General features: G+C 42.6%; 1 protein-coding gene across 1 annotated transcript; it reads left to right on the top strand.

The window, feature by feature from the left end:
* The first annotated feature begins 1,527 nt into the window (after positions 1–1,527).
* ATP12A (ATPase, H+/K+ transporting, nongastric, alpha polypeptide) lies at positions 1,528–19,723 on the top strand. The gene is made up of 22 exons (XM_010002881.1): positions 1,528–1,677; positions 3,156–3,215; positions 4,120–4,323; positions 4,899–5,012; positions 5,165–5,299; positions 5,841–5,958; positions 7,058–7,326; positions 8,176–8,374; positions 8,824–8,933; positions 9,652–9,786; positions 10,038–10,230; positions 10,683–10,858; positions 11,263–11,399; positions 12,078–12,228; positions 14,220–14,388; positions 15,102–15,256; positions 15,859–15,982; positions 16,307–16,452; positions 17,130–17,263; positions 18,207–18,308; positions 18,921–19,012; positions 19,200–19,723. The coding sequence occupies exons 1-22, from the start codon at positions 1,675–1,677 to the stop codon at positions 19,226–19,228; spliced, it is 2,955 nt and encodes a 984-aa protein (XP_010001183.1). The 5' UTR covers positions 1,528–1,674; the 3' UTR covers positions 19,229–19,723.
* The last annotated feature ends 330 nt before the right edge of the window (positions 19,724–20,053 follow it).

Here is a 20,053-nt window from a genome sequence, read left to right as displayed (position 1 = left end):
GATGGATATGCACCTGTAATCCTAAAAAATTAAGAGGTCAGATTGGATGGGGAAGAATTTTAGGACTGGCTAGTTTTATAATCAACAGTTTCATGAACACTATCCCTTTTGCAAATGCCAAAATCTGAGATTAAACTGTGCAGGTTGAATGTTAAACATAGATCATGCACAGAAGTGATCAATAGATTTTACTAAGTTAATTCATTTTCTTTATTAATCTCCTCCATCTGCTAAATTGTCACAGTAGATACTTGTTTTCTTTCTCTCCTGGTCTCTATACTTCATGGGAATTTGAGAAACTGAACAGATTTTTGGGTGGGATGGTTAAAGAGAGGAGGAGGAGGAAGGTGAAGGAAAAATCTTAATAGATAAACCAGATTATGAATCTTTGGCAAGGTAGGAAAAATAGAACAATTTCTCTGGTTTAATCTGGGTGTAATTTAGATGTCTCCTCTCACCTCATCTGAAATACAACCTCTGCAGGAGCCCAGCTACTGATGAGTGCCCTGCACTAATGTGTCCTCATTAGACACACAGCAGCAGCCCAGGAGCTCCTGTGTCCCACTGGTAAAGCACAGCATCAGATAAGGTCCAGTGTGACTCTCATGGAGCTTGGATGGTTACTGTGTAAGACAGGCTCTGAAATGGGGTCAACCAATAGTTCTTCCAAGGCATGGCATGTAGTATACAAGATAATTAGGATCTGGAACGTTATGATTATAGAAGCTGGTAAATTAGCAATACAGGAAGTTTGCCCTTCAGACTACAGTATTAACTTAAAGTTAGGAAACAGCACAACCCTCAATTTACCTATACAAGCAAAACATTGTCAGGGGTTTAGCAGCTTCCTCAGATTAACAGTGTCCTGTGCCTGATACTAGGTGGCAAACACAAGTGAAGAGTCAGCCAACTCAGTTCAGTTCTGAGCTGTACAAGAAAAGATAACCTTGCCCTTCTTTGGCTACCATGTTGTTTGGCTCCATTCCCTTCTATGTGATCAAGTGTAAATGCATAAATATTAAAAAATTATGCATGAACATAGATGTGTAAACATTAATTTTAATTTAAAAAGAAATCTTCAGGTCATGTATCTAAAAAGCTCCAGAAACAGACAAGTTCTCAATAAATACTTTTTCCCTCCCCTTTCCTTTAAAAATCTTACTCTTTTACAACCTCTCTTCTTGGAGCTGATGAATGACTGAACGGCTTTTGCTAGCAGTGCTGAGATCCTGGGCAGTATTTCTAGAGTTTGAGTAGACCATAAACTACTCAAAGTGTTGCACATCTCTAAAGGAATCCCTGTGATCTACATCTGCTGGAGACCTGACCATGATTGCTGTAACACATGCTGGAGAGATCTCAGGATAAGACAGGAACAAGCACTTTACACTGCCAGGAGAAAGACACTGGCAAAGTTGTCTAAAAAAAAGCAGATTTGTCAGAGTTTGACTTGTTTGGAGTATTTTTTACTGCTTCTTTCAAGTCACAGCAGATGTTCTCAACAATGCTAAAAACTTGTTTCTTTTACAGAAAAAGTCCAATGTTTACTCAGTTGAGATCTATGGGACAAAAGATCTAGAAAAAACAGAGACTGGAGATGAAGAGGAGAAGTACAAAGACTTAAAAGGCCACAAGAAAAAAAAGACAACAGAAGATCTTAAGAAAGAAGTGGACATGGTGAGTGTTGCTAAGCTCCCCTTTCACCTGGCAGGACAGCCTCTACCTGAGTGAAGTCTGGTGGAGGGAGTGAAACTCTGATGCACAATCATGTTACCAGAAGACCTGCTGCTCTGAGAACCCTAACACAAGGCAGGACTTGCTTCCTCAGCCTCCTGAAATGTGCCAGGAAAACAAACAAACAAACAAAAAAAGTTGTGCAGGATTTTCATCTATAAAGAAAAAATTATTCTGGCTTAATTAAGGCAGCAGTGATACAGAGCATTGTCTCCCCAAAGAGGAGTTATTCCCCAGATGGAATAAGTGCAATCAGTATTTCCTCTGAGCTGCCACTTGCACAGGCAGCCAGGAAACAGAGGGAAAGGTAGAAGCACAATATTTTTGCTCCAGAGATTTCTAGGTGATCTAAAAGCATGTCTCATCTCTAAGCACAGGCCTTTCTTCAACAATCTAACTGCACTGTACTTCAAGGTCAGTGCACTAAGCCTGTTGGTTGACCTTGGAAAAGTTCCTTCCTCTCTATATGTTTCAGTTTCCCAATCTGAAAAATGGAGGTAATTGTTCTGACCTCTTTTCTGAATTGCTCTGAGAGCAGCTCAAAGGAGAGGCTACTTATGGGCTAGATGGTATTCCAAAGATGAGAAACCCCCAAAAGACACCATCAGGTAACCTATCACGTTTCCGAGATCTACCCAGTACTAGCTGAATAATTCTTCATGTATCTTCTCTCTGCCACCAGGGGCTGTAACATTACTGGCATGTTTCTAAAGAGAAACCAAAGCACAGACAAGTTAATTGACTCATCCAAGTACCAGTGAATCATCCTGTGAAAACAATTGTGAGATCTCTCAAATTCTTGGCTTCTAAATCTCAGTTGGGCACAAGATATAATTAGGTCAGTGATACCACAGAGGTGTCACTGCAGGGAAAGGAGAAGAGCTTTAAGGTTTCCCTCTCCCACACCCTTTTCCAGTGTGGTTAGAACTTTTGGCTTCTTTCTACGAGCCTGTAGTGAATAATTTCATACCCTACCCTGTCAGTCAGGTGCCAACTTTGGTGTCACTCATATTCTGACACCACAGCTTTTCTTTCTGTCAACATGGTGCCCATGGTACTGTATGCTTGAGTCCTGTAGCATGTGAAGAGGAACTATTTATCTAAAAGAAGCACAGACATTAGTGGCAAGCAGGATTAACATGAAAACACTGCTCTGTTCTTGCGACAGATTTCCTGGAGGAGGGAACTATTTACACAAGTACTCTCAAAATCCAAAGAAAATACCATCTTCCAGTGGAAGATATTTCACTTCTCAGCATGCAAATTGCTTACTGTCTATTCATGAAAGTGGGATGTCATACTAGCAACAGGTGCCATGGTCCCAGATCCAGGCAGTTTGAACATTCTCCAGCTCCTGAAATAAACAATTCAACAGTCTGATATTTTCCTCACTGCAATTTTCTCTTTCTTTTGGAATCCAGGATGACCACAGACTCAGTGCTTCAGAGCTGGAGGAGAAGTATGGTACAAGCGTGAACAAAGTAAGTCCATAGGGCATCATTAAGAAACTGACTCAATCAGTTGCCTTACTCTGCCTCTGGCTTACCCAAAGCTACCCAGAAGCAGTAGGAAAACACTCAGATCTGCAGACTCACACACAGATGCATGTGTAGATGCATGCACAGCTTTGATTCCCCAACTCCCAGTAAAACCTCAACCAGCCAGTCAACAAGCAGCCCTGACCTACACTTCAACTGGAGTCTCCTTCAAGCCTGAAGAAGTCTGATCTACTGTTTTGAAATCATAATCCCTGCACAAAATGTGCCCTCGAAGTTTGCACCAGGACCTCAGTTTTTCTAAAGTTTTTATTTGGTGTTTTGATTTCACTACAGTTCATTTTTCACTGGTGCTGTCTGTAGCAATGTAGAGCAAGAGAACCTCCTGGAAATGATTTTATCTTGAAGGAAACACTAGATCGGAGAAACTGGACATCTGAGTCCCTTTAGCACCTAATGTTCCAATACCAAAGCACTGCAGATATTCTGGCCAGAGCACAGACAAGAATTTCAAGCAACCCGTGAACTACAAACACCTTGGTGAAAATGCAGAAGCAGTAGTAAAAGAATGGATGTTCATTTTAAACCAGCTTTCCAAACGCCTAGTACAGGGATACTTGACAGATGACCAAGAGAATGAAAACTCCTGATGGACACAGGAGTTTTCCAAATTCCCAAATCCCATGCTTCAGTAAAGAAATACCTAACTAATAATAATAGTAGCCACTCTGAAATCAGAAAGGTGGGAAATCAAAGATGCAAGTTACTGAAGCTGATCTGTGACACAAATAACATTTAGGGGAAAAAAACCACAACATATATTTGTTCGAAGTTGAGATAAAAATCTCTTTTTCTGTGACTTGATTTTAAACATCTCTTACTTTTGTAGGGTCTCTCTAGTGCAAGAGCAGCAGAGATTTTGGCTCGGGATGGTCCCAACTCACTCACTCCTCCCAAAGCCACTCCTGAAATTGTTAAGTTCCTCAAGCAGATGATTGGAGGGTTTTCCATCCTCTTGTGGATAGGAGCTATCTTCTCCTGGATTTCATTTGGCATTCAGTATGCCCAGGGAGTTGGATCAGCCTTTGACAACGTAAGTAACTGAATAAGTATTTGACCCTTTGACAATCCAAGTAATTTAAATATTACTTGACAGTTGCTCAGTAACTACAAGGGGGCCTTGTATTCTTTCAGGACTCTCCCTCTACTACTGAACACTTATAATAAATGTTCAAATACCTGACATACCACTTCTGTCTAAGAGTGCCTATCCAAAGGTTTTATAACCACTACCCATAATCAGAATACTTCAGTACTCATAAGACCAATACTAAAGTCCACAAATGACTCTGGAGTCATTGACTCCAATTCCCTTGTGAATCACACTGCTAGGAATATGATCTGCTCAGGTTTGTGGCAGCTATAGATCAGTGAAGGCTTTTAGAGATATAGGAAACTTGCTATTAGAAGCCCTTTCCATACTCAGAAAGCTTTATTATGTCATTAGCAGGGCAAAACTTGAAAGTTCTTTTTCTCAATTGTCTTTTAACCAGACCAGTGCCCCATTTTAAGAGTCTTCTGAAACAATATAGAACTGTGATTTATTTGAGCAGAGGAATTGCTGAACATTTGTCTTAAACTAACTGGATTGTATCTTTTACTGATCAGCTCTATCTTGGAGTAGTCCTGGCATTGGTTGTCATCCTCACTGGTATCTTTGCTTACTATCAAGAAGCTAAAAGCACAAACATCATGGCCAGCTTCAGTAAAATGATTCCACAGGTGAGAATAACCAAGGCATTTCATTTGAGATAGAAGTTCATTCTGAAAATGCACCTTGAAATGACAAAAACACCATAATCCTTGATGTACCTCTTGGGAGGAGGTTTAGAGGATGGCAAAATGCTACTTTTTGTCACCATTATGTCTTTCAGCAAGCTCTTGTCATCAGAGATGCAGAAAAGAGGGAACTGCCAGCAGACCAGCTGGTGGTTGGAGACATCGTGGAAATAAAGGGTGGAGACAGGATCCCAGCAGACATTCGTCTGATCCTTGCTCAGGGTTGTAAGGTAAACAGGACTTTGAAGGGCATGGGCAAAGAGAAAGATCATGGTTTAGAAACTTCTATTACATATAAAGAATTCCTACGCACTCAATGTGAGTTATTAAAGCTGTAATTAGACATAATCTAAAGAAGTTATAGAGTGCAAAAGCTAAACTGTGATGCTCAGCTCACCTAGGACTAACATCTCCACTCCCTGAACATCAAAACAAGCCATTAGATCCATACCATGTTCTGGGAATGCTCTTTGCCAGGACAGAAGCAGAAATAACAATACAGCATTAGAAGTACCCACACATCTGGAGGCATACCTTCAAAATAGATTTTCTCTCAGACTGCTACTGAAAATCCCAACAGACACACAACATTGACTGAGTTCTCAAAGAAATAAGAGTCTCTCAGTGACAACAGCAGCTCTCTCAGAGAAAAGGCACTGAGAGATTGAGGCCCTTTCATTGAAAATTAAATGTGCTGCCACCTTGCCTTCTGGGCAAGGTATAACTGCATGCTACTAACTTTAATGTGGGCATGTCTCCGTTTCATTAAAGGTGGACAATTCTTCACTCACAGGGGAATCAGAACCACAGTCTCGTTCCTGTGACTTCACCCATGAGAGCCCCTTGGAGACCAGGAACATCGCATTCTATTCCACCACCTGTGTGGAAGGTGTGTACAGAGAGAAGGGCCTCCAGAAGTGGCCCCTGTGCAGGGTGCTGCATGATACTGCTAACTCATTTTCAGCAGTTCTGCTGCAAGGAATTCCAAGAAAGTTTGATTGCTCACAAGAAACTGCTGTCCCAGGCACACCAAAATCAAGCCTTAAGCACTGAGCTGTTCATAATGAGCATCAACCAGTGAGATGCTTGTTTTAACACCAAGACTGGTGGTTACGGGCACAGCAATCAATCACTGTGGCTTCCTTTGCTACCTTTAGGTTTTTCATAGAATCATACAACAGTTTGGCTTGAAAGGAACCTGAAAGATCATCCAGATCCAAGCCCCTGCATGGGCAGGGACACCTCCCACCAGCCCAGGTTGCTCCAAGCCCCATCCAACCTGCCCTTCAACACTGCCAGGGATGGGGCAGCCACAGCTTCCCCGGGCAACCTGGGCCAGGCTCTCACCACCCTCACACTCCACAATTCCCTCCTCATCTCTCACCTCAATCTCCCTCTTCCAGTTTTCATCCCTTCCCCCTTGTCCTCTCCCTCCCTGCCCTTGTCCCAAGTCCCTCCCCAGCTTTCCTGGAGCCCCTTCATACCCTGGAAGCTGCTCTAAGGTCTCCCTGGAGCCTTCTCTTCTCCAGGCTGAACACCCCCACTCTCCCAGCCTGGCTCCAGAGCAGAGCTGCTCCAGCTCTCGGATCATCTTGGTGGCCCTTCTTTCTACCACTATCTCCAGGAATGTCAAGTTGCAGATGCCTCCAAGTATTTGTGAATGCTTCTGTGTAAGGGCTCTGCACACCTGAAGGTGTTGCTCCTGTTCTCGGTGCTAAAAGGTCTGTGTCACACCTGACAGTGTGATGACACACCTGTCATCACTGTCTGTGATGTGCAGTGCCCAGGATAACACCACATTCCCACTGCAGTGCAATCAAGAAAGATTCTAATTAATGAAAATAGCTTAAGTCTGTCTTTAGCAGTAGGGCTACCAGACTTCTAAGGGGAAGAACACCATTCTGGGGGCAAGTCTTAGTCAATGAGTGCTGGGCACAGAGCACAGGGGCAGTCTCTCCTGGAGCTGACAGTGTTTTCCCTGGCTGCAGGCACTGCCACTGGCATTGTGATCAACACCGGGGACCGCACGGTGATCGGGAGGATCGCCTCGCTCACCTCGGGAGTGGGAAACGAGAAGACACCCATTGCTATTGAGATAGAGCATTTTGTCTACCTGGTGGCAGGAGTGGCCATTTCCATCGGTGTGCTCTTCTTCATCATATCCGTTTCTATGCGATACAAGATTCTGGACTCCATCATCTTTCTAATTGGCATCATCGTGGCAAATGTGCCAGAGGGCTTGCTGGCCACAGTAACAGTAAGTCTGTGTTTGATTTCACTGGTAGCCTCTGTAGTGCTTCAGTCATTACCACAGCTCATCACTCCTAAGCTGATTGCAGTGCCGAGCCAGCCACTGAAGAATAGATCACCCATTAGAGTGACTTGGCTGAGTTGAGTCTGAAATACGGGTGGTGTTTTTTTCTGTGAGACTGAAAGGACAAATATTCCACTTGAGAATCCTGGCATAACTGAGTCATTAATTTTACAAGCTTCAGCACAATAATCCAGTTTGAAATAAGGTTCTTCAAGTACCCTCCTCCCTCAGTTGCTAACCAGCAGAATGACGTGACTCATTTCTGCACAACCTGTTCCTATTTGGAAATGAGGATATTGTACCCTAAAAGTGCCATGAAAATTCCACTTCCTAACACATATAAAGCATTGCTAAAATCCCTGGCTGAGAAGCAACACACCTGCTAAGCACTGTTAGCCCTAAAGTACACCAACAATGAACAACCAGCAGTATTGCAATAATGAAGGGAATCATTTCAGGACTCGTTAAGTTGGTGATTAAGAGCTCCCTCCCTTGCAAGTTCTTCCATCTAAAACAGCCCCCTTACTGATATGACATTCTTATTTCTACCAGCAGGCAAGCAGATTCCTCTGAGCAGCAAATGTGCTTTCATTAGTTACAGCCAAACCTCTGACCTTAATAATGCTAATAAGAAAGGAAAGGGAAACAAAAGGCACTGTCACAACCAAGAGATTATTTTAAAAAAATATGTTCTCTTCCTAAAAAAAACCAGAACAAACCTAGCAGAGGGATGTAACCTCACTGCATCAATCTGTACCTCACTAACTCTGAGCTGAACTTGACTTCTTCCAGGTGAGTCTGTCTCTGACAGCCAAGAGGATGGCCAAGAAGAACTGTTTGGTGAAGAATCTGGAAGCTGTAGAAACACTGGGTTCTACCTCCATCATTTGTTCAGACAAGACAGGGACCCTCACGCAGAACAGGATGACTGTTGCTCACCTTTGGTTTGATAATCAGATCTACTCAGCTGACACCAGTGAAGATCAAACAAGTAAATATGGCAACGGGGGATGTGGGAAGGGGCTGCTACTTGGGTCAAACCTGTGCTGATGTCAATGGGAATGTCTTTTGATAGCTAAAACAGACACATCTTCCTTCCATGTACAAGCCTAGTGTGCAACAGGCAAGGCCCTTCTTGGCCATGTAGGGATGAGAAAAAAATAATATTTGAACTCCACTCACAGAATCTAAGTGTGGAGGAGGTCCTGATCCAGATCCCTTTGCTGACAGTAAACTCAGTAGGGAAATAAACAGAAACATCATCTAAGGAATCTTGCCAGAACCAACTGAACAATGTAACTTTGTGGCTCATTGTTCTTCTGTAACTTCTCAAAAGTATTAATTTCTTCTGCCAAAAATTCAATCCCATTGCTTCAAACTTAAGTTTCTACTTCCATCACGTAATGAACTAATAGATGCCATATGCTTGCTTCCTTTCAGCCCAGCCTTTTGATCAAAGTTCTCCATCATGGACAGCATTATCAAAAATTGTAACTCTCTGCAACCGGGCAGAATTCAGACCAGGACAGGAGAATCTCCCAATAATGAAGGTACTGCCCTACTTCAGATCAGCTTATTTATCTTCCTCTGAATGAACAACACATACCAGTTGTTCTTGTACTCACTTTAATAATCTCCTTCATTTTAGTTACTATTTATAGTAGCACTACTGCTATACGCTTGCAGGAAGTTTAAGATGGGGGAAAAAAACCCACACAAAGCCAGGAGCAACTGTCCCAGTAAGGAAAAAGACAATGCATGTAGCAAGAATTTCTACATTACTAATTACCACACTATTAAATTGATACAGCAAGATAGGAAAGGTAAACATGCCTTAATTAATGTCTCTACACACCACTGCAGAAGGTAGTATATTCTGGTGACTAGATTACCAGAACAAACCCCTGATTTCTACTGTTTACTCCAGCCTTCCTCAAAGTCACTTGAATTTATGCATCATTTAGCTCACAAGTCCATGCCTGCTGCTACCCTAGAACTGCGTTCCAAAGTGTCCACACAAACCTGAAAGTGATCCTTTTCCCAGAATCAAGCACTGATTTCACCTCTTTGCTGCAGCTTAATTCTAGCAGCAAGTGCAAAACAGGTGTCCCAAATGTTTACTATAGTAATTTCTCAGGACAACCTGGATGTTGCAACACAGATTCACTGCTGCTTGAGCATACAACACGTTATAGAAACATAAAAGCTCTCCTGCTGGAAGCACAGAAGTGTGTGTGCTCTAAACTGTTTATTCTTTTGTGCATACAGAGAGTTGTGGTGGGTGATGCCTCTGAAACAGCTTTGCTGAAGTTTGCAGAAGTTATTTTGGGTGGTGTCATGGATATTAGAACACAGAACAAGAAGGTGGCTGAAATTCCTTTCAACTCTACCAACAAATTCCAGGTGTGTCTCGTGTGTAGAAACGATGCCAGACTGTTTCAAACCATTTCTATCACTGGGTCTCACTCACCTATTTGTGACCTGGAATTCTTAATGGGGTAATTCAGTGACAGAGGAAACCTAAGCTATAATAAATGTAGTTCTTTCCATTGGATGGATGCATGATATCCCCCTGGAAAAGAGGAAACATTCTTTCCATGCAAAGTGACCAAATGTCATGAACTTTTCAGTAATTTCATATTTGTGGCACACAGCTTTCCATTCATGAGACTGATGATCCCAACGACAAACGCTTCCTGCTGGTGATGAAAGGTGCCCCCGAGAGGATTTTAGAGAGATGTAGCACCATCATGATCAATGGCAAAGAAGAGCCACTGGACAGTGAAAAGGCAGAAGCTTTCCAAACCGCATACATGGAGCTGGGGGGCATGGGAGAGAGGGTGCTGGGTGAGTCCAATGAGTGGTGTAAAATGATGTTCTAATTCTTGGGACAATCCAGTGTGTCTGCACTTCCTTCCTCTTGCAGGGGAGGGGAAAAAAAGAAAATGCACAGCCCTCTAAGCAGTGTTAAAACTGTTCTGTGATGTGAGTCCTCTGAGGCAGGGATGCCCTCACTGCTCTGTGCTCATGTGGATCTGCCACACTGTGCAGCCAAAATCCCATAAGAAACCCACAAAGAAGAACACTCTTCCCTGCTGGCAGCTTTGCCATGTGAAACGCTGACTGTGTGAACTCTGATGGGAAGGTTAAAATGGCAGGTTCAAAAATCCTCCACAAAAAGCTGGTGGCTAAATGCACTGGGGTTCTATAGACAAGAGCCAAGCCTGATGCTATTGAGCAAGCTCTCCACTTTCTCCTGCTCTTTCCAATACATCACATCAACTGAAGTTTCTTTTCAGGTTTCTGTCATTTGTACCTGCCTGAAAATGAGTTTCCAGACACCTACCCATTTGACACAGATTCCATGAACTTCCCAACCTCCAACCTGTGCTTTGTTGGGCTCTTATCCATGATTGACCCTCCCCGTTCCACAGTGCCAGATGCTGTCTCAAAATGCCGCAGCGCTGGGATCAAGGTGGGGATTTCACTATAAAAATACAGTGATTCTACAGAAAGACTCAGCATAATCCAACTTTTAAGATGCAATATTCTAATGAACTCTCACCTTTGAGTATGCCTAATATAAATTCTTCTATAAAGGCTCCTTTATCCTGCATTATTCTAACCTTGCCGCCTGTGATAAGTTCCTCCTTTACAGCCCTGATAAAATAGCAGCAATAACAAGAGGCAGAGACCAATTTCAATATAGAACTAATTAAGTAATAGCCATAATCTGTCACTGTTGTGTACACAGCACAGCTTTCCAAGCTCAGAGTCTTAACTGCTTCCTGGTCTACAACAATAGACATCTCGCCTTATCTCCCTCCAGCCACTGCAGATACATTTGTCACTCACGCTGAGTGCTTGTCCCTTCCTCAGGTTATCATGGTCACTGGCGACCATCCAATCACAGCCAAGGCCATTGCCAAGAGTGTGGGCATCATTTCAGCCACCAGCGAGACGGTGGAAGACATTGCCAAGCGCCTCAACATTCCTGTTGAGCAAGTCAACAGACGGTAGGAGCAAGCAGAGCGTAGTGGGTACCTGCAGGGTCAGCTGCAGAACCTGCCCTCTCCCCCCACAGAGCCTTCACAGCCTCTTTCTACAGCACAGCTGCTTTTTGCTTTTCTGTTTCTTGGTACTTTCCCAGCCATCGTGTCCATCCAGTGTGTCATCTCTACTTCAATCATTTGTTTCTAGGTCAGTGGCTCTCATGGTCATTGGCCTTGGGGAAAAAGGTAGCAAATTGTGCTCAGGGGATCGTGTTGGGCTTTGGTGTCACTGCTTGTTGGAGAGAACACACACATGTGAAAAGCAAAATTCAGAATCACACAACCTAAGGGCCATCAGTCTAAATTCCTCTTCCACACATGACATGTGAAAAAAAATAACTTCATAGGAGAAAGAGAGAAGCTCTTCACAGAAAAATAAAACTCCTCCTCCTCCACTGTCCCACCCTCTCACTCAGATCCCACTTTAAAATCCATTTTCTGCTGTTACAGCTGCTCAAGGGGAAGCTTCAATTCCTGCTTCTGTAGCTTGGTAATGGGATTGATCAACAACTAATGCTTCTGAAATTCACTCCATTTGCTGCTTTCCTTACTATCGAGCTGCACACATTCTAAGAGTGTATTATTTTTGTTTAATCCTTTTGATTTGAAAGTTTAACCCAGCTATCCCCATGGCTCTTACAGGGAAGCTACAGCAGCAGTAGTTAATGGGATGGAGCTGAAGGACATGAGCTTGCAGCAGCTGGATGAAATACTGTGTAACCACTCCGAGATAGTCTTTGCTCGGACATCACCCCAACAGAAACTGATTATAGTTGAAGGTTGCCAAAGGCAGGTGAGTAAGAGGTGTAAAAGGCTAAACACAGATAAAGCTATAGGGCTTTTGTGAGGGTGTAGATTTCCAAAGATATCATCCCCTCAGAGGTCAGAGGGTGGAAGCAGATTTCCAGTGTTCTCTGGGGTCTGTTTATACTCTTCTCCCTGTGTAAGAACATTATTGAACAGATGGCCACAAACACTGTCTGGACAGAATCCAAGGTACTCAAACTCCTGGTACAGACACTGGACTTCCATTGACAAAATGAGCTTTTCCTAACTTGATTGGCTTCAAGCTGTACTGAGGATCTGCCTTTTGCATGCAATTCTGAGAAGCTGCTGCTGCTGCACAGAGAATGCCAGGTCAGAAGGGACCTCAAGGATCATCTGGTCCAACCAACATTAAGCCTCCTGGGCAGAGGTTGTACGCTGTTTGGAAGGAGCCTTCCCTCAGGAATTCTTTAAGCCCAGATAAAAGCAACATGTTACCACATCCTCTCATCTTATCTCTTGTGGCCATTTAGACCTATGCACTTCCCACCCACAGGAATGTTTAGAAGCAAAATGAGGGATGAACCCTGCAAAGTGTCATAACATGATTTATGTAGGACCAAGCCTTATCTTCTATGCCTTTCTGAGACTGTAAAGCAGCCAAACAGAAAGCAGGATTTAAAGAGGGTTTGTCCCATCCATATGCAATACTATGTAAGGGAACATGGAGTGCAGCCAGCACAGGAGGCAGAAGGGAAACAAATGGATACAGTTCTGTATGGAGCTCTGAAAACAATGCAAATTGTCATCAAAAGCTTCTCCTCTCACATATGACGAACTCCAAGTAGATGCTGTGAATTGCAAGCCACACTATTGCTGTGCCTGAACTTTACAGGGAAGGAGATGTGACACGAAGCATCATTTTAATTACTGTAGTCATGCCAGAGCTAAGTTTTCCACTCAGCGTTATCAGCTATTTGGGTTTAAGCCTGAACTGCTTTCAGGAGAGGGGGAGGGGTGAATCAATTTCATCTCTTCTTAATTTTCTTCTTGAATGACCTTTGGCAGAGAGAGGGTAAATACGTTCTGCTTTGCTTAACCACCCACACTACTAGTAGATCTGGCTCTTTAAAGGATGAAGAGGAACACCCTCCCCCTGGCAACTCAAGCCAGCCAGCCTAACATGCTATGTTTAGCACTTAGAGCTTATAAGCCCTTCTGCACATGGCATTATTTATAGGTAGTGACACTGCTAAATCCCCCCAGGGACAGGACATGCAGCATTTGTATTCATCAGTTTGTCAGACTTTTTCCTACTTGGAACACTTTGCATTGCTATCAAGCCACGAACTTTTGCATCAACTAGAAGATCTTCAGCTGCTCTAGATGCCTTCATTGGATGATAACAAAGAAGCTGACTTGAATAATCAGGTTTCCATCTTTTGGATTACTAGTGTAATTCCAGCATTGACTGGCAGTGACCACAAGTTTTTGGAATGAGAATAGTCTCTGAGCAATTACATAATTCACAATTAAGATGGAAAGTAAGCACAGATGTCATGTCATGTAAACTGAATCTCCCATCAATGCCAGAGGTGAGCCTGCTCAGACAGGGATAAACCACATATAGGCATACAAATGAATGTCTAAATTCTTAAGCTCCTTTATAATCCACAGAAAGAAGTTGCAATTTAAACGCATCTAATCCAGAAGTCTCCTTTGGGATGTAGTAAATCATACCCCCAAATTGCCAATTTTTCTCTACTATGACAGGTGTCTAGATAACACACTCAGATACAGACACCTATCACACTGCAGCCTGGGCTTCCTGTATTAATCCTTCCCTTTCTGGTCACTGTCTATGTTTTATGTGGATATGAAGAGGGTGCAGAACTTCATATCAGCACCTTTCTTCTAGAGGTTTGAAGACAGGGAGCTTGCCACGAGCAGACTATCCTTAGGGGAAGGCAGCACCACCTCCTTACAAAGCCCACGTCTCAATCCTTCTGTGTGTTCCAGGGAGCAGTTGTTGCCGTGACTGGAGATGGAGTCAACGACTCCCCTGCTCTTAAAAAAGCAGATATTGGAATTGCTATGGGCATTGCTGGTTCGGACGCAGCCAAAAATGCAGCTGATATGGTTCTGCTGGATGATAACTTCGCTTCTATTGTCACAGGAGTAGAGGAAGGTAAAAAAATATTGTTGCTATCCACCTCCTTAGGTGAAAGCTGCCAACAGCTACACAATGCTGGTGGGTCCTCCTGCTCCTTCCTCCCCCAGCACTCACCCCCTCTTTATTCTTTCTCAGTTTGGAAGTGTGATTTTTATGTTTGGAAAAACTGGGAATTAATTCAATTTATTGCCACGTGACAAACAAACAACAATGAAATCATCCCCCTCTCACACATATTTAAGTAGAGCATCAATCTGCTGTCACTGCCTGTTCAACCTCCAGACAAAAGCATTTCCTCTTCTGTTCCTCTGCAGTTCTCATAAAAGAGCCTCTGAAAGACAAATGGTTTTCTCTACATTTTCACTCTATTACTTGCTTACCCCACCTTCTCCATGCTCCACCTATGCCAGCAACACACATTCCCCTTCTCTTTCACCATAAAGAGCTTGTGGTTTCCATCAGAACTATAGTACATTGTGGAAAGGGATCTTTTTCCTTACTCTTCCTCATTGAAAGAGATTTTTTATTGTCTCCTGAATTTTCAGAAGGCTCAAAGGGAGGCAGGTTAGTAGTTTAAAAAATAAACAAATGAACAACAAACCAAAACGCATGAGAAAAGTAGACGTAAGTGGTAACATTTTTTAAGGTTTAAGGTTTACTTAAAAACCTTTTTTTTTAAAAACACTGTTGATAATTAACTGTTACAGAAGTGTTTCCTTTTCCTCCAGGCCGCCTGATCTTTGACAACCTAAAGAAAACAATTGCCTACACCCTGACTAAGAACATTGCTGAGCTCTGTCCCTTCCTCATCTACATTATTGCCAGCATTCCAATGCCCATTGGCACTATCACCATCCTCTTCATTGACCTGGGCACAGACATTGTAAGTTGGTGTCTTTTAAGTTATTTTCTGCTGTAATATCATGAGAAGAGAGAGGGGATGGATGCAAAGGGACATGCAGAACACTGGAAGATTTAGCTGCCTTACCCTGTAGCTGAATAACAGGCTAGTGAAAGACTAGAGGGCTAGATTAAAAGCAGCCAGGTGTGGAGAAAGAAGAGTAGGAAAAAATCCTGCAGAGGGGGAGCAGAAAGAAAAGGCTTCTGATCTAGGCTGACAAGCAGAACAAGCAGTGTGCAAAATAACTGTGTTTCAGTCAAGAGATCACAGATCGCTGCAGGTAGCACAGGGATGAACACCAGACATTTCATCAGAGCCCAGCAACAGGGATGAGAAGAACCCTTTAATATTGTCTGCATCCTCTGGCATTTTGTACAGTTATCAGAGCTATGAAACAGTCTCAGACATCCCTCAAAGCCTTTATACATGTCAAGAGAGTGCTACACAGACCCTTCTTTCATTTGTTCTTGTATAGAGAGCAGGGTATGGCAACACAACCACTTGAGAACCAGCACTTTCCTTATCAGCAGCTGAGAAGCACCAAATGTTGCCACCAAGACTCTGATGGTTTATCTCTGTTATAGATCCCCTCTGTTGCACTGGCCTATGAAAAAGCTGAAAGTGATATCATGAACAGAAGACCTCGTAACAAAAGGAAAGACAGGCTGGTGAATGAGCAGCTTGCTGTGTACTCCTATCTGCAGATTGGTAGGTTGGCTTGCTCTCTGACACTATCTTGTACCAGCACACCAAGACAGAGTCAACTTAATTCATCGTTTAGAAAGCAGGGAGCAAAAAACTCCTTCCTCTGCCTTCCTAGGCAAACTTACTAACTCTTTTCTGCTGCTCATTGTTCAACAATATAAGTTTTATATACAGAAGTCAAGAACCTTAGAGAACCAAGAGCTCCAAAACTACCTTTAGACTCATGGCAAGTTTCATGCCACAGGACATAGATCAACAATGGTATTCAGCACACTGCCCAGTTCTAAACTTTGCTTCTTCCTCATTTCTGCCTGTTTGGTTTTGCAGGCATCATTCAGTCTGTGGGAGCCTTTGTAACCTATTTTACTGTGTATGCTGAGCAAGGGTTCCTCCCTTCCACGCTGCTTGGTGTGCGAGTCAACTGGGAGAACAATGACATCAATGACTTTGAGGATTCATATGGACAGGAATGGGTAAGGAAACACTGAAACATCTTTGTACTGTCTGTCATTTAACAGTTTCTTTAAAAAAAATCTGTACTCTTCTGCAAAATAAAGCATTAGGGAAAGGGAGAAAGATGTAAATGCAAAAATACTTAGTTTTCTTCTAACAGTCCCTCAGGAAAGACTCTTTAGAGCTTTCAGTCAGACTCCATTCTTTCATTCATTCTTCTATAATTTGCTGCCTTCTGATTATGGTTAGACTTCAAGGTCCCTTCCAACAAGGATAATTCTATGATTCAAAGCCTCCAGAGAGGCACTTTCTTCCCTGGACTTAATGTTTAGTCTCATCACAATCTCTCAGTCCTGCTTCTTAACAGCACTGCTGTAAAGTACTTTGCAGACTCTCCATCCCCCTTTCACTCTTCACTCCCCCACACTCATTCTGCAGAAGTCACAAGACACAGAAGCCATTAATAAATCAATATAAACACCTCCTTCCACTAAGCTCATGCTTCAGCCTCATGACTCACCCACAATAACCTAGTAGACTAGAAAAATTGGCCAAAACCTGATCATCACGTAGCTAAATCTGAAATAACTCTGCATTTACACCTCAGTAAGTGAAATCCCACTATCAAGGTTCGCAGTCACTTGCACAAGGTGTGAGTGTCTCCTGTAACACTGCTTGATTTTTCCTTCACTTGCAGACTAAATACCAGAGGACGTACCTACAGTGGACTGGCTATACTGCCTTCTTTGTCAGCATCACAATCCAGCAAGTTGCTGATTTGATCATCAGGAAAACACGAAGAAATTCCATTTTCCAGCAAGGTCTTTTCAGGTAAGCTTTGCAGATTCTTTACCTGACACGTGAGAGGGTAAGTTAGCCAGTTGCTAATTTTAGAACAAGGTTAGCTCAGTGATTTAGTCCACTCGCATTCAGCCTTTGAACAAAGGCTAAATCTGGCTTCAAGCAATCACAAATCTCAGACACACATTACATTTCCCCCCACTCACTTTCCTACTTCATGATAGGGGTTTTCTGTAAAGAAAGACACTGCACTGATTACTCTGAAAATGCATCAGCTTAAAACTAACTCTCCATTCATTAAAATGTTTGCTACAAACAAAAGGGAGTTTCCTCACCAGATTATTTTCTCAGGTTCTTTGTGTAATTATCAATAGACGGCACATTTGGACTTCTCTGAGATAACTTTAGCCTCTGAGGAGACACCAGCTGGTCAAAGTCCCCAAGATAATGCTGGCTGCCCTCTGCAGAGCACTCTGCACCCTTCAGTCCCATGGAGGCCAGAGAGTTAAACATATTGGGACAGAGGCTACATAGAAAAGCTGGCATTTAGTCAGAGTATTTCTGATAGCAAAGCAAATTGATTTCCTTTTTTTATCTGCAGATACAGAGCCTACACCTATGTATATTTCCTTCTCACGTTTGAGTCACAATGTGCACACTCTCAGATCAAGTCCAAGACATGACTAATGCAGGCTGCACGTTTGCCTAAAGTTTGCTTTAATCTAGGTAGGTCAGGAGTGCCAGCAGGAAAGACAAAGGCATGTGCAACCTAAGACAGAGCTACAGGGTTTACCCCTTGGTTCATGCTGCTGTGCTTGCAGTGCTCATCATCTGATGCAGATCATAGAATCATCCAAGCTACCAGAGAGCAAACACAGCTGAGAAGGTGGCACAGCCTTTGCATTATGCTGTGGCATCAGGTTTTTATGCAAGGATACAGAAGTGTAACCCTCTCTCTGTGGTTTCCTTGTAGGAACAAAGTCATCTGGGTGGGTATATTTTCCCAGATTGGAATTGCCCTGATCCTTACCTATGGTCTTGGACACGTTACAGCCCTGAACTTCACACCACTGAGGTGAGTTTGGATGCCAGTGAGTCTTGCCCTCACCTACAGACAGACATGGCCTTCCCATTCTGCCAGAAAGAAACGGGAGCAGGATGCCCATGCAGCACAATTCAAGGAGAAATATTGAAGAATCCTAATTATGAAGAACAGGGTGGACAATTTCTTGGCCAGAAAGGTCAATTTAAAATAAGCACTACTTTTTCAACTAGGTTTGCTGCTGAGAATCCAGAAATATACTAGAACAAATGTTTTAGACTTTTTTTTTTGCAGGATTCCCAACATTTTGTTGAGGTTAGATAGTATTTTAGGTAACTTTATACAAGAAACCTCTATTTTTAAATACATCGCTGTCAGAAATCTTCCACATTTCTGTTATCTTCAGAGACTGTGACACCACCAAGCAACATTTCCTTCTCAATAGTATCTGCAATAATTCATTAACTACTTAAAACTGGGAGGCTTACATGCCCACCAGCTTATTTCTAACTGCTTGAGTTAAATTGAGAGAGAAAATACCAAAAAGGCCAGATTCTCTTTTAGTGACATCAAATAGCATAGACAGAGAGCCCAGAAATGAGTGATTTAGATGCTTCTGAATGAGATTCTCTCTCCCACTGCCAGGTTCCAGTATTGGTTTGTGGCTGTTCCCTTTGCCATCTTGATATGGGTGTATGATGAAGTCCGCAAGCTGTTTATCCGGAGATACCCAGGAAGTAAGTAAATCTTTCCAGTATATTTTTCCTTTAATACAGCTTTTCACTCAGACACCCACCTTAGCTGCTGCTGGCAGGTGAACTGCTTAAAAATGGACCATTTGTTGCCAGTGATTTCTCTTCTGAGGAAACAAAATAACTGTGTTTTGTTGGTTTTTTCCTCCCTCCCTCCCTTCTCCTGCTGCAGGCTGGTGGGACAAGAACATGTATTACTGAAACAGTCCTTACCACTGGTCTTCTTCCTCCCTGTGGAGAGTTTCTTCCTCACCTGACACAGCCTCTGCTGCTTTGATGTCCTCTCTGTGCAATATCAAGCCCGTGTTCACCCCGTGGAGGGGTGAAGAAATTCCATGAATTTCATGAAGAAATAAGGACTTCAGAGGTTGATAAGTCACCTCTCACTGTACTTGAAAGCTGACACTTGTCTGGAAATTGAAATGCTACCTATTTTTGTAACAAGCACAATTTTCTCTCATTCGAAGATGAGCTGGGAGAGCACTCTGAGAGGAAAACACATATAAAGGGGAAAAAAAACCCCAGAAAATCCATATAATCTAAGGCATTAATTTGCACTAAAGGTGGTGTTTGCTGATTTTCTTATTTTGGTGGAACTGAATTCCAAGTGAGAGCATACATAGATCTGGATTACCTTACCAGGGGTAAAAATGCTGTATAATAATAATTTGATAATAAAACTTTTTTTCCAGAAAATAGTCCTCCATCTTATTTTCTTATAAAGGCTAAGAGAAAATGAGTGCAGCAAGAAAGGAACTCATGTCTGCCAGGTCTAAGAGGAAAATGCACACCTGCTTTCTTTGCCTCCATTGCCAGATTAACATGTTTCAAACACCTGTTCAGTTTTGATAAATGGGTCCTGAAAAATCAAAGCACAACCAGACAATTTGAACACTTTGAGACAGCAAATTCAACATTTACTTTTCAAAGGCAACAATCTTTATGGCAAAACCTTAGCATTAGCCAGGTACACTTAAAGTTCTCTTTGAAACCAGGTCTTCAATATAGTCATTTTAGCAAGAACCT

Source organism: Chaetura pelagica, unplaced genomic scaffold (genome assembly GCF_000747805.2).
Source record: "Chaetura pelagica isolate M959 unplaced genomic scaffold, ChaPel_1.0 scaffold38, whole genome shotgun sequence".
In the NCBI taxonomy this organism is placed as follows: Eukaryota; Metazoa; Chordata; class Aves; order Apodiformes; family Apodidae; genus Chaetura; species Chaetura pelagica.
Note: the sequence above shows the minus strand (reverse complement) of the source record. Positions and strands in the feature narration are given on the sequence as shown.

Bases quoted from the DNA above. Each gene is read 5' to 3' on its own strand.
- ATP12A (XM_010002881.1), top strand. The intron at 14,389-15,101 runs GTAAAAAAATAT...CTTTTCCTCCAG, and splicing joins TGTCACAGGAGTAGAGGAAG to GCCGCCTGATCTTTGACAAC. The intron at 15,257-15,858 runs GTAAGTTGGTGT...TCTCTGTTATAG, and splicing joins TTGACCTGGGCACAGACATT to ATCCCCTCTGTTGCACTGGC.